Source organism: Drosophila santomea, chromosome X (genome assembly GCF_016746245.2).
Source record: "Drosophila santomea strain STO CAGO 1482 chromosome X, Prin_Dsan_1.1, whole genome shotgun sequence".
NCBI classification, from domain to species: Eukaryota; Metazoa; Arthropoda; class Insecta; order Diptera; family Drosophilidae; genus Drosophila; species Drosophila santomea.
In genome coordinates, this window is record NC_053021.2 from 7,349,357 (window position 1) to 7,363,125 (window position 13,769).

At 42.2% G+C, this 13,769-nt stretch overlaps 4 protein-coding genes across 4 annotated transcripts; 2 read left to right on the top strand and 2 right to left on the bottom strand.

The window, feature by feature from the left end:
• The first annotated feature begins 384 nt into the window (after positions 1-384).
• On the top strand, positions 385-2,638 carry LOC120457082 (mucin-5AC). Its single transcript, XM_039644262.1, has 3 exons — positions 385-621; positions 720-2,173; positions 2,233-2,638. Exons 1-3 carry the CDS (start codon positions 393-395, stop codon positions 2,545-2,547), a joined length of 1,998 nt encoding a protein of 665 aa, XP_039500196.1. The 5' UTR covers positions 385-392; the 3' UTR covers positions 2,548-2,638.
• Positions 2,639-3,301: 663 nt separating this feature from the next.
• Positions 3,302-6,880, top strand: LOC120456979 (flocculation protein FLO11). The gene is made up of 3 exons (XM_039644127.1): positions 3,302-3,549; positions 3,619-3,777; positions 4,126-6,880. Exons 1-3 carry the CDS (start codon positions 3,315-3,317, stop codon positions 6,732-6,734), a joined length of 3,003 nt encoding a protein of 1,000 aa, XP_039500061.1. The 5' UTR covers positions 3,302-3,314; the 3' UTR covers positions 6,735-6,880.
• A 16-nt stretch (positions 6,881-6,896) lies between these two features.
• LOC120456980 lies at positions 6,897-7,537 on the bottom strand. Its single transcript, XM_039644128.2, has 2 exons — positions 7,409-7,537; positions 6,897-7,346 (listed from the first exon to the last, which is right to left on the bottom strand). Exons 1-2 carry the CDS (start codon positions 7,418-7,420, stop codon positions 6,897-6,899), a joined length of 462 nt encoding a protein of 153 aa, XP_039500062.1. The 5' UTR covers positions 7,421-7,537.
• A 231-nt stretch (positions 7,538-7,768) lies between these two features.
• Positions 7,769-9,355, bottom strand: LOC120455643 (mucin-5AC). The gene is made up of 4 exons (XM_039642032.1): positions 9,328-9,355; positions 8,796-9,248; positions 8,574-8,738; positions 7,769-8,516 (listed from the first exon to the last, which is right to left on the bottom strand). Exons 1-4 carry the CDS (start codon positions 9,353-9,355, stop codon positions 7,807-7,809), a joined length of 1,356 nt encoding a protein of 451 aa, XP_039497966.1. The 3' UTR covers positions 7,769-7,806.
• Positions 9,356-13,769: the final 4,414 nt, after the last annotated feature.

Sequence of the window (13,769 nt, forward strand, 5' to 3'; positions counted from 1 at the left end):
ACGCTCTGCAAATGTTGTTCATGCCAAGCAGTGATTTGTACTGAAGATTGCTGGGTTTTCGATTTACAAATGCTTCATTGTACTCCGATGCAAAAAATAGGTGGGACTCAATATCTGAGCCACGGCCAGGCAACTGAGACGAGACCGAAGAAAGAAAATTCGAGAAGGTGTTTTTTATAAATGCACCTTTTTTTTTTTTGGATTTCTAGCGGTACTTACAATGGAAATGTTGCTCTGGCACGTATAATTACGATAGACAGACGCCGTCTGCGGGTCTTGTTTGTAGTCATTGTTGTTTCTGCAGAGATTTACCTTTTGGGAAGAACAAGTCGGTCGTATAAATAGTTGTCGAAGGGTAGGGTGAAGTCATCAGTTACACGCCAACCATTAAAATGTTGAGAGCGTTTGCCATTACTACTTTCCTGCTTACTGCATTGACCTTGTCCGAAGGACATAGGGACGATTATCTGAGATTTCCAGATCCCGGTAATATTCCGAGCTATAACCAACGACCCTGTGGTCCCAGAGTTTGTGGCAAAAGTGGACATTGCTATCGCAGCTTTGAGAGCATTTGTGACTTTAACGATTACAATCTGAAGATGATATTCAGTGGCCAAGAATGTAAGAATCATACATTTTACTTTTTACCTAGATGAATATTTATATGCTAGGATTCTTATAAAATTGTTAAATAATGTGCTGTTTTTCCTTTTACATAGTATTTGAATTGACGGAGCCCAACTATTGCCAAACGTCGCCTCCACGGACAAAGCTTATTGATGTCGGCTACTATTTCAATCACCGGAGTTTTTTAGTTGCTCAATCGCAGCCTTCGACTTATTCATCGCCTATTCCAAGACCCAATATTCCCCGAAATCCCGAAAATAGTGATCGTTATGAGGCATATCCGTCATCAGAATCGTATGGGCCAGTTAAAGATTATGTGCTTCCTTATCCAGTGTGGGCATTTAAGCGGCCCCAAGCACCACCAAGGAATCCCCCAGTCAGTTATAGACCTCCTTATTGGTCCTATCCTACACGGCGGCCCGGAACAACCAAGCCATGCTACGAAAAAACTACAACCACCAAGCCGTGCTACGAAAAAACTACAACCACCACAAAGGCTCCCGAAATCACCACCACAGAAGCTCCGGAAACCACCACCACAACAACGGTGGCATCTACAACGACGACTACAACTGAACCTTCAACATCAACAACTGCGACATTTACAACCACAACAACAATCAACCCCAAAACAACAACTACTGAATCTGCATCAACATCTACAGAAATAATAACAACAACCACCGAACTCACAACAGCAACGGAACCAGCAACAAGCAAACAACCAGCATCAACAACACAGGATATTACAACCACAGAACCTACTACAAGCACAACTGCAGATCCAGCTAACAGCACAACCACAGAGCCAACAACAACCACACAGCAAGCTAGTACTGCAGAGCCAACAACAACCACAGAACAACCTAATACCACAGATCCAAGCACAACCACAGAGCCTGCAACAACCACAGAGCCTACTACAACGACCGAGCAAACAACAACCACGGAGCCTACTACGACCACAGAGTCCACAACAACCAATGAGCCAACAACAATCGCAGAACCCAAAACAACCACAGAGCCAATAACAACCACAGAGTCAGCCACAACCACAGAACTTGCTTCAACTACAGATCTAACGACAACAACGACTTTGTCAACAACAACTACTGGGTCACCAACATCCACAGAACCATCAACAACAACTACTAGGTCACCAACATCCACGGATCCATCAACAAGAAATCCTGCAACGACTACAACCGAATCTTCAACGACAACCGACCCGAGCTCTTCATCTACAACAACCACGACGGTTTCTTCCAAAACAACTACAAAAGATCCAGCAACAACAGAATCTTTCACAACAACTACGGCAGTTACTTCTACAACGACAACAAATGATCCAACTACATCTGCCGAATCGTCTACAGTAACAACAACCCCGATTTCCACAACAACTACATCGAATCCCTCCACAACTTCTTCAACAGATTCTTCAACAGATTCTTCAACAGATTCTTCAACAAGCACAACAACTACGAATACTCCAGCGACGACTACAACAACCACTGTAGCTTCTACAACAATTAACCCGGCGGCTGTAAGTAATATATGTAAAGTTATAACATATATATATTTAATAAAACCCTTTTCTTATAGGTGAAACCAGTAACTGTGGAGGTTACCAACGAGGATGGACAAATAGTCGATTTCGAATTGGCAGCCCTGGCCGTGAATCCGGAAACAGGAGAGCCAAACTGTGCGGAGGTCACCAATGTGCTGATAACCACAGGATCAAGCATCGTATTCCAGTTCACTGGGTGCATTGTGGCGAGGGTTGCCACCAGAGTTGTCACTGAACCAACAACCTCGACGAGCACCACGGTATCAACAACAACGCAAAGTACTCCGTACTATCAGTGGTATGGCGGTTCATCGGCCTACGCACAGTCCCAATTTCTATATGCATATTAGATCAATAATAATATATGTATAGAATCGACTGAAGAGATTTTTATACTTTTAGAAACCCGATCCCATTTTATGTAAATATTTTGTTCATTAAGAACTCAATAAAAGCCATTAAATGAATAACTAAACTCTGAGTCAGAATATATTTTTAATAAACTCAAGTACAAGAAAGAAAGCTACACTTTCTCTGTCTAAAAATGCGAAATGCAGGTAATTTGTATTTCGCTGATTGGAACGCCACTTATACCAATGCATCACGTTGTTCTATTTTATTTGAAATGCGAATACAAGTAAACGGCGTTAGACTTCAATTTATATCATAGGAAACGTGATCTTTGATGGTTGGCAAATGCCACACGTGAACTGCGAATCGCCCTTCAACCCATCAAGCCGAAATCAAGTTCAAGTGCCCGGCTATAAAATGCTATTAACATTCTGCTGACTCATGTCTTAGCTCATTTTCATTACGAAGAACTGCAGTTCGCAGACAAATTCACATGACTCAAGGTTGAGCTGAGCTCAACACGGCGATAATGGTCAATAAATTTCATAATAAAGTGCAAGAGAAAATGAAAGTGGGAGAAGAGGCGTCTGCGGTGTCTGCCGATTGATACGAAATTATGAAAATAATATTATAATAATTGTGACTGAAATAGAGTCCACGACACGTACATCCACATTGCCAGTGTATGAGAACACCGAGTGTGAGGACGTATATAAACTGGATGCCGCGGAGGTCACGGCATAGTCGCTTTCGAATCGTTCTGAAAATGACAGCTTTCCTAGTTTCCATTGCAATCGCTCTCCTCGCCGCCGTTCAGGCATGGGATTACGGAGTTCCCTACTATCCGGCACCGCACTATTTCGAACAGCAGCAGCCATATGATCTGCGGTGTCCGCCATCTGGTCCCGAAAGTCTGGTCTGTGCCGGAGCTCCGGGCGCCCAGCCATCCACCTTTCCCAGTCCCTGCGAGGTCCAACGTTTCCGTGCGCTAACTGGCATAAGTAAGTACTCAACTGGGATGCCAAACCATCCAAAAAACAGTCACTCAACCACTCTCTCTCTCTCTGCAGACTGGGAGATCATCCACGAGAATAGATGCGAAACATTGGAGGTCTGCCCGGATAACTGCCAGGATGAGTACAGTCCGGTGTGCGGCAAGTACAAGGATACCAGGCGCAACTTCAGGAGCGAGTGCGAACTGCAGCTGGTCAAGTGCCGCACAGGACATCGTGAGTACTCCAAAATGATATAAGTAACATTTCGTTAAGTAACTAAGCTTATGGAAAGCCCATTGATTACCTACAAGATATTTATTTTGATTTGTTGGTGGCCTTTTAAAATATACCCCACCTGTAAGGCAAAGCATTTATATAATTTAAATAACGTCAGTAACTAAATTTACCCAAACAATGTTTTGAAGTCGCAGAACGTTTAGTTTTAGTGGCACGTCTAACCTTTTGTTACTGTGTACGTCGAAACATGATTTTTTATATTTTTAAAAGATATTGGCATTATACTAAGTTACTGCACTGTAAGTTATGCACATAATTACTCAAATGATATATTTCTTATTGCAGCTTGGCGGAAGCAACACGATGGCCCCTGTGAAAGCAGGTATCCTGTTCCTCAGTCGCCTCGCGTTCAGAACTACAATCCCTATGCGATTAATCCTTACCAACCGAACATCCAAGCTCGTGGACCCTATGGCGCCCAAGGACCTTACGGCTCTCAAGGACCTTATGGATCTCAAGGATCTCAACAATCTGCTGGAGCCTACGGTCCATATGGGCCGCAATCTCCACCTCAGCGCTATCCGCAAAGTTCATTTGTGTCCCCGAAACCCACCCATGATGCACCTATCTATCAGCCCTATCAGATTTCCTGGGAAAATCTGCCCACCGAGTATGCCGGAACCTCCAAACCTTATCCGAATCCAGCCTATGAGACGACACCAACTACTACAGCCACAACTGCTTCTACAACTACTTCCACAACCACTACTACTACTGCTCCCACAACCACTACTACAACTACTACTACAACTACTCCCTCACCAACTACCGCTAAAGTCACAACTACACCTCAACCAGATGAATCACAGACCACCGCGGCCTCAAGTGCAACTCTAAATCCCAGGCAGAATATAAAGGTGAATGCTGCTCTGTTCGAATCCGACCAAGAGCCCACAACTGGTCAGCCTGAAGAATCTACAGAGCCCAGTTCCACGGAGTACGTTGCCACCACTCCGCCTTTGAAAAAATACACAACTACTGCCGCTCCCAGATTTGCTACAACCACGGCACGACCCACGAGACCTCCTATAACGATAAACGCTGTTCAAAAACCCAAACAGGAGGCTCAGCAGACTGAATCGACTGCAACTTACAAGTCTTTCAATGCTTATAATTCATATGCAGCCGCCACCACCACTAAAGCTCCTGAGCCCGAAGAGGTTACAATGTTGCCCTTGGACAATGTCTTCAAAGTAAATGAAGTCCAGATAAGTACTGAGGAGACAACTGAAAAGGCTGATGAGACAACGCAGGCCACCACTCGTAAAGCGGCCCCCATTTACCCATCATATCCAACTTATGCATCCTCAAATGCATATGAAACTTATCCAGTCTATGGTTCCACAGAAGCTTCCAAGGATGAGGAAACTACCAAGAAATCTCTCGACGATATAATCAAAATAAATAGAGTTGAAGAGAGTACTGAAAAGAATGATGAAGAGACCACAACGGCAGATACCGATTCGGAATCTTCCACACCTAAATCGCAGCCTACCTACCCATCTTATCCAACATATCCAGCTTCAAATGCATATGAAACTTATCCAACCTATAGCACTACTGAAGAACCTGAAGTTGAAGAAGCTACTAAAGTGGCCATAGACAAGTTGGTGAAAGTAAATGAAGTGCAGATCAGTACTGAGGAGCCTGCGACAGAAGCTACTACGACAACTAAAGCGCCAAATACTTACCCATCATATCCGACTTATCCAGCCTCAAATGGATATGAAACTTATCCAACCTATAGCACTACTGAAGAACCTGAAGTTGAAGAAGCTACTAAAGTGGCCATAGACAAGTTGGTGAAAGTAAATGAAGTGCAGATCAGTACTGAGGAGCCTGCGACAGAAGCTACTACGACAACTAAAGCGCCAAATACTTACCCATCATATCCGACTTATCCAGCCTCAAATGGATATGAACCTTATCCAACCTATAGCACTACTGAAGAACCTGAAGTTGAAGAAGCTGCTAAAGTGCCCATAGACAAGTTGGTGAAAGTAAATGAAGTGCAGATCAGTACTGAGGAGCCTGCGACAGAAGCTGCTACGACAACTAAAGCGCCAAATACTTACCCATCATATCCGACTTATCCAGCCTCAAATGGATATGAAACTTATCCAACCTATAGCACTACTGAAGAACCTGAAGTTGAAGAAGCTGCTAAAGTGGCCATAGACAAGTTGGTGAAAGTAAATGAAGTGCAGATCAGTACTGAGGAGCCTGCGACAGAAGCTGCTACGCCAACCAAAGCGCCAACTACTTACCCATCGTATCCGACTTATCCAGCCTCAAATGGATATGAAACTTATCCAACCTATAGCACTACTGAAGAACCTGAAGTTGAAGAAGCTGCTAAAGTGCCCATAGACAAGTTGGTGAAAGTAAATGAAGTGCAGATCAGTACTGAGGAGCCTGCGACAGAAGCTGCTACGCCAACCAAAGCGCCAACTACTTACCCATCGTATCCGACTTATCCAGCCTCGAGTGTGTATAAAACTTACAGCTCCTCTAAGACTCCAGATGATGATGATGATGACGAGCAGGACGAAGAAGCCAAAATAAATCCATTGGACAAAGCCATAAAGATCAACGCTGTCTCCGATCCAAAAACCATTCAGAACACAACGTTTGCGACGACACCATTGCCAGAAACCATCAATGAATCTTTCTCAGATGTGGAAAAGGAACCTGAGATTAATGTAGATAGTGTGGCTGAGAGTGTGAAGACTGAATCTGCAGAAATTCCAGAAATTGTCAAGACGGAAAGCGTTAGTAAGAACGGAACGCAGGTTAATTTGGAGGTGACCTGCAAACGAGAATCCAAAAAACTAAAGCTGGACACATCGAGCTCCGATCGAAGCAACATTTATTTCATATTTTTGGGCTGCTAAACAAGTTGTATATTGTGTTCTAGTGTAATTGTTATTGTGTTATTATAGTGCAATGCTGCTGTCAATGTTTAATGTTTAACGTTTAAAGTTTAATGTTCAAAGTGAAGAAGCTAATATAATAATAAATGTTTGCGTTCGAAACTAAACTGATTTTTCTTGGAACTAGCGCATGGCAATTATGGTTTCGTTGGAAACTATACGGTAGTCCAAATAGTTGTATATCTCCGTATTTAAAGTGAAGTTACCAGAGTGGTTTGTGTCGTCGTAACTATCGTGAAGTAGCCTGCCATTTTGTATAGTAGTGAAGTAGTAGTTTGCCAATAGTTCGTTGTAGTTTTCTATCTTGATGGTATCACCGTCCAAGTTCCTGGGTGCTGTTATATTGTTCAGTATATACTCTATCTTTTGCATCGTGTTATAGGGCATTCCCAGTATCCAACTAATCATCGCCATTTCCTTCCTCCAAACCCGCTCTTCATCGTATAGAATCGGATTTCTATTCAAATCGATTTCCTCTAAAATCTCTGGGCGCGTCTCGTTCCACTTGCATTGCGGTTGGGTAATTTTCATCATTCCGTAGTATAAAAGATGTATTACAAATATAAAGATCGGCTACAGTGCGTTGTAATTAGAAGAAATGCTATCTTTGCTTTGTTTTTCACAAGTGCTCTTACCATGAAATCCATGTTTTTCCCAGCTTTTTCTTATTTTTCTGGCTTGTTATTGATCAGCAGTAAGGCAACCGAAATTATCTGAGTTATTTTGTCTGTCAAAGCAGAAAAAGCCTACTTTAATGACCAAATACCAAAAGTTTGAATTATAAAATCAAAGCATTGTTGTCACATATTGAATTGTTAAAAAATAAATTATCAAGTGTTACAGTTGACAATCTTCATATTCGATAATAATCTTTTAATCATCACCTTCAGATTTATATGATACTTTAAATTAGAAGAAAAACCAATGCTATTTAGTAAAGTCATAATATTGTTTATTTTTTATGATTTAAAGTATAACCGAAACAGCTGAATAAATATTTTTAATAAATATTATGTTTATTTTTACATAGTTTCTAAAGTACTTTGGTTTGTACAACTGCCGTGGATTTTTGAGTGGTGCTCATTGCCTGTGTAATCGCCTCCGAATTTTCCATGGTGGTTTCCTCGCCCATCTCAGTGGTGCTGGGCATCCGAACAGACAGAAAGGATTGAACAGTGCTGGTGCCCAAAGGATTGATGATCCTGGTTGCGGCTAAAACGGGCTTGGGTGTTGTGGTGGTGGTGGTGGAGGTAGTGGTGCTGGTGCTAGTGGTGCTAGTGGTTCTGCTGGGCATGGGATGCGGTTCCGTGACACGACCAACTTCGGGCAAGAACATCGAGAGCGAGGAGTCGGTTATCTCGCCGTAATCGTGACCCACATCGGGTATATTGTACACATTGTAGGCATCCACGGCCTGGGAAACGGAGACCATGGGATTGGCCAGGTTCATCAGCTGCTGGAATTGCATGGGCGAGGGACTTGTGCTGGTCTGCTTGGTGGGCCTCATCCTGGGCGTCGTCGTAATCCTGGTGGTGGTCGTGGTCACGGCGGTCCACCTGGGTGTGGTGCTGCTGCGCCGAGGAGCAGGAGTGGCCAGCATTACGTATACCTTCTTCGGGATGGTGGCGAACTTGGAAATGGAGGCGTTGTTTAGGGGTCGCTTTTTCTTGTTGCGACGCAGTTTCTTTTTGTGCCCACTTTTGGTTGGCGTCTGACAAGGACCCGTGTGCAGGATTCGCAGGACTAAATATGCACAGTACATATAAAAAAGTATAAGCAAAGGCATACATTTGTACAGACCCTGTTTGGTGTGGCACTCGCGTCGTCGCATCTCGCACTCGTTGGCAAAAGTTTGGGGCACAGCTCCTGCAATCTCCGCCAGCGCGCAAACTGGACGCGCCACCTGGGTGCACTTCATCGTCTGGCAGGTGGGCAGGCAGCGCTCCATCTCCGTGGGCTCCAGTTCTGCATGGGCAAAATACTCAGGGCAATGTGACATGAATCCACAATCAGTGCACTCACCTGTGCCGTGCTGGAAGAGCATCTTCATGTTGGCCGCCTCCAAGCGGCAGTTGTTCTCGAAGTAGAAGCTATCGGTGCCATTGGTGGCACACACTGGCACGCCGCCTGGCTGGCAATTTGGCTGATAGTCCACGTACTGAATCTGCATGGGACCCAGACCCTTGTGCTCCTTGTCATCCGCATCCTGGTCCAGGCCCGCTTCGCCCAGGATCTTGGCGTACTGGTCACTTGTGTAATGCGGATCACCCATATGCCAGTTGGCAATGGGCGAGCTTTTCTGGGCCACTACTCCATGACCAAGGATGGCAAGAACTTGCAGCAGGATTAGAATCATGGTGAAAGCTCGACTGTCGCTGACTTTCAGCTCTGTTTGAATCTCGAGTGGTTTGTGACCTCCGTGGATCGCATCCAGAGCTTTATAGTGACTCTCGAGCGGTTTATCACACGAGTTCTCTGCATTTTTGCACTGACACTGCACTTATCGCATATTTTCTTTTGCAATAACCATCATTTTATTTCGATAAACACCCACGGCAGCAGGTGGCTCTCGGCAGAGCCATTCATAATTGTTTATCGCACTTTCAACTGTGGGTCATTCACGTGCTTGACTCTTTGGCAAATCAGAGGTCATGTACTGGCCAAGTATATTTATCAAATGACAAGACTCATTTGCAAATTATACATGCTGTAAATATTTTTGATAATAATAAGTTTAATTATAAGTTTTTGCCTTTTAAGTAGCTGCACTTAGTTTTCAACTCTAGTCATATATTTGAAATATAGCTTTAAAAGGTAAACTTTTAAAGTTCGCTATTGAGTATCCTGCCAAAGGATATGCTTTTAAGCTCAAAAGCAATATGCTGTGCAAAGAATGTAGAAGCTTAATTTTTCGTTTGAGCAGCACTTTCAATATACAACTTTTACAATGAGTAAAGATGTCAGTTAGCTTAAAGTTTATTTTAAAGATAGCTTCTTGAGTGTTTATTTTTTGAAATGTTAGAGAAACAAAAATAAATAAGAAAAAATTATTAGGTAAACCAAACTTCGGTATTGAATTGCATTTTCTAACGAAATATTCCTAATATAAAATAAAATGAATTCAAAAAAGGTAAATCAGATGCATTAAAGTAAACATTAAGTGCATTTGGGCGTAAGTAAATCTGTGTAGCCCAAATGTGTGAAGTAAAGTACACATGCATATATACAAAATATCCTTGTGCAAACAAATGTTTTAGAATGTCCTTGGGATCGAGTCCTTTGCTTCGTTTCAACCCGAATATGCGCACAGTTTCAGATGTGGAGCAAACTCTTGAAGAGCCAACTTATTTTTGGGCCACTTTATTGCTTTGCCGTTATTGAAAATGAAAGAGCAAGGGCGTCCGCTTTGAATGTCCTGCAACATCCTTTCCACACTTTTACCCACACACGCGCACCCACACGCACACACATGCGAAGTGTAATCTGCATATGCTTATGTGGGGGGAACCAGAAGATACAATTTATTAAACTCTCCTCATGCACACCCTGCTAAAAATGGCCAATGTAAACAACAAAAGTTTCCCATTTCCTTGCAGGACGAAGGGTCCTGAGACAGTCAAATCCATTATGCGCCCGAACAATGAATTGCTGTGGCACGGAAATAAACCAAAACGCGGAAGTCATAGAAGCTGGAAGCACCGAGGATTGCAGAGTGGAAACCCAAATCGCAAGTCGAAAGCCATGGCAAAATTTTGGAATGAAGAAAACAAATCTATAGCTTATCTGATTAAAGTGATTAAAACTCGGATAAAGCTAGTATAAAATGTATTTATATATACATATATAAATATAAAAAAATTTCCCAAATTCAAATAATTAAGAATTGGTATTTGTGTAGGGAGTTTCTCATTCGATGCCGAACTCCGTTGACTGTTGATTTTGCCATTCAGTTTGCCTTCTGTTTTGGTCGCGCACAAAGCACAGTGGTGCTTAGGGAGGGAGGGTATGGAGGGGGGGCCAAACAATAAACAAACAAACAAGCTGCAAAAGTGTCACACATTCATCATACATTGTAATATGCCTCTGGACCGGGCCAGAACTTCCTGCATCCCACGCCTCCTGCCACACATCGCCACTTCGCCACTTGGCCACTTGGCCACTTGATCACTGGTTACTGTCACCGTCACGGGCTACTGTTCACTGGTCACTGTTCACTGGTCACTGCTCCTTAGTAACCTGTCACTGGCTAGTGGCCATTGTATTTTTTCTTACCCGGTTTCTGGAGTTTGGAACTCGAAAGAGATGGCGCGTTGTAGGCAAACAGACAAAGGCTAGCAATCGCGGGCAAAAAACCAGAGGCACACTAAGAAAAACAATATATATATGTTTCATAAAGTGCACTGAACAAATGTTTAAAGATTATACAAATTAAGGAACAAATTGAATTGATGAATAATATATTATATTTTTATTTTTTGTTAGAAAATTATCGTGAATGTGTTACATTTACTTCAAGGGAAGAGTATTCGTAGTGCATGCTTTCTTTCAGTGCATTCCGATGGGCGTATCAGGACGCGTGGGCGTGGTCGCGCGGGGATGGTGCGGTTGCAAAACTATGGAAAAAGTGCAAAAAGGTCAGTAAATTAATGTGCAAAACAGGCGCTGGATAAACTTTGAATGTGTCGTGTTCGTGTGCAAGTGTGAGTGTGAGTGTGTTTGTTTGTTTGTGTGCTGGAAGAGCTGACGGTAGGCGTGGCTAAGCCGCCCACAGGCTGGCCGTGAGAGAAAATGGGGGGGAAATGGAAAATCGGGGGGGAGTTTGCTTTGAGTTACGAGCGCCCCTTTTCGCAAAAGGCACTCACACAAGTAAACAAACAAGCTCACACAGATACGCACACGCACGCACATATTTCATTTACACAAATACAAGTGCAAACAGTATTCAGATTTTACCAAAGGGTTATCGGAAGGGTAAAAAAGAAAAAACATAATAAATAGAAACGACAGCCGCATTTATTTTCCAATTTATTCACCCAACGATAATGATAAATTCGTTAGCTTAGTCGCATAAATTCAATTTAAGTTGCAGCCGTTCGCCTTAAATTAGACGTTAAATTTTCAACTAATAAATCAATATTTTAATAATTTATACAAATTGGGTATGTTCCCGAGTTTTTACCTCCCCCCCCCCCATATTATGATCGATTACTTTATTTTTTGAGGGGGTTCGGTGGATTTTTGGGGGTTGTTCTCAAAATTTGGGCGACTGATTGCTTGGTTTTTTTTTTTTTGTTTTATTTTTTTGGGGATTTTATGTGATTATGATTATGATGTGCGGTAGGTTGGCTGACAGGGGAATATGCACTCTATGCGAAAACAAATTACTTTCAAATTAGTTTCCACAGGTGCGACGAAACGAGTTGGTGTTGATGAGCAATTCAAAAGAGAATCCCTCATTTGTGAGTAAAAACTGTTGACATTTCGCCAGTTTATGCAAACAAGTTTTCTGGGAAACTTTATTAATAATGTTTCAGCCATTCATGACTATTCAACAATCCGAATGAACAAGTGAAAGATGTATTTTTATGGGAAATGCAAGTTTTTGTTACGTTGTATAGCTGGTAATTACATTTATAATTTCAAATTATTGTATATTCCAATTTAACTTGCTCTTGAAGCTATTTATCTAGTTTCTTTGCCATAAACATTTAGTTAATATTAAGTTCCCAAGTTTTGGTTTTTAACTATATACATGTATGCTACTATATTTCCATGGCCTGCTTTTAAAGTCGGACCAAATTTTCAAGTGCAACCCAAAGGCCTTGGCCAGAAACTTTGAACCAGAAACGATGTATCCAGCTTATGTATGTCAAATGAATGTATGAAGGGGACGAAGGAGGCAACCGGACATCTTGCCATAACTTAAACGGAGTTTCTAATGGCACCCTAATGAAAACTTCATCGTTTTGTCAGATTCTCGAAAACAATTTGCATAGGAACGGGGGGCATGCAAAACAGCCATAAATCATTTAGCACTAAGACCCCTGGACTGTCGCCGTCTCCTTTTTTCCGCCTCCCCCTATTCCCTCTATTCCCACTTGCAAACACACAACTATCTCTTTCTAATGCTGCTTGTGCTGTCTCTTTCTGCGGCTGGACGGCTGGCTGTTTGGATGTCTGGAGGTCTGAATGCTGTTGGCTTCATTGTGCTTTTAATTCCAATTTTAATTTCACACCAAAACTTTGGTCCTGAGTTGGCGGTGAGTTTCTTCGCCCTTTTTCTGTTCATGGGAAAACCCATCCCAGTTGTTACAATTTTCTTTTGAAAGTTTTCTCTTGTCCATGTCATGTCGTTGTTGTGTCCTTCCGATTGCGGTGAATGATAATGAACGCAATACTATAAATATATCCCTTAAATACATACGTATTGGCCCCAAAAAACCCTCGGTATCCAATTAAAGACCCCCAAAAACTGCGGCCAGGTGTGTAAACAAAACTCAGTTTTGTAATTAAGAACAAAAATCAAATGAAGAATCCTTTGGCGATCAAATCAATTTAGCTAACAATTCGATGTCTAACTGGGTGATGGGACATCGATGTTTGCAAGTGCTTGGTTTAATGTACGAATTCGTGTTAACTTAATAATTCGGTAGAAGTTCTATTGCAGAATTTTCTCTAAGCTCAGCTTTGAAAAATATTTTATCGTTTTTATTTGCTTATTACACTGAGTGAAAATCATTTCTTAGAACTTTAAGTACATCGAGCGTTTTCTAAAAGGGCTTTAGCTTATAGAGACGATTTTATACTTCTAAGAACCGACTCCTGTGCAGATTTATTTCTATCGATTGTGTTACCAAAGTTGGCATCATTAGATTGGCAAATGAGTTTACCCAATAGAAGGCAATTTATTCAATTAGCTGAACACGAAAATAGCCAGCCATCTCAGTGGAATTAACGGCAAAGACTCGACGCATTGAAATTCACTTTAAAAGTGTC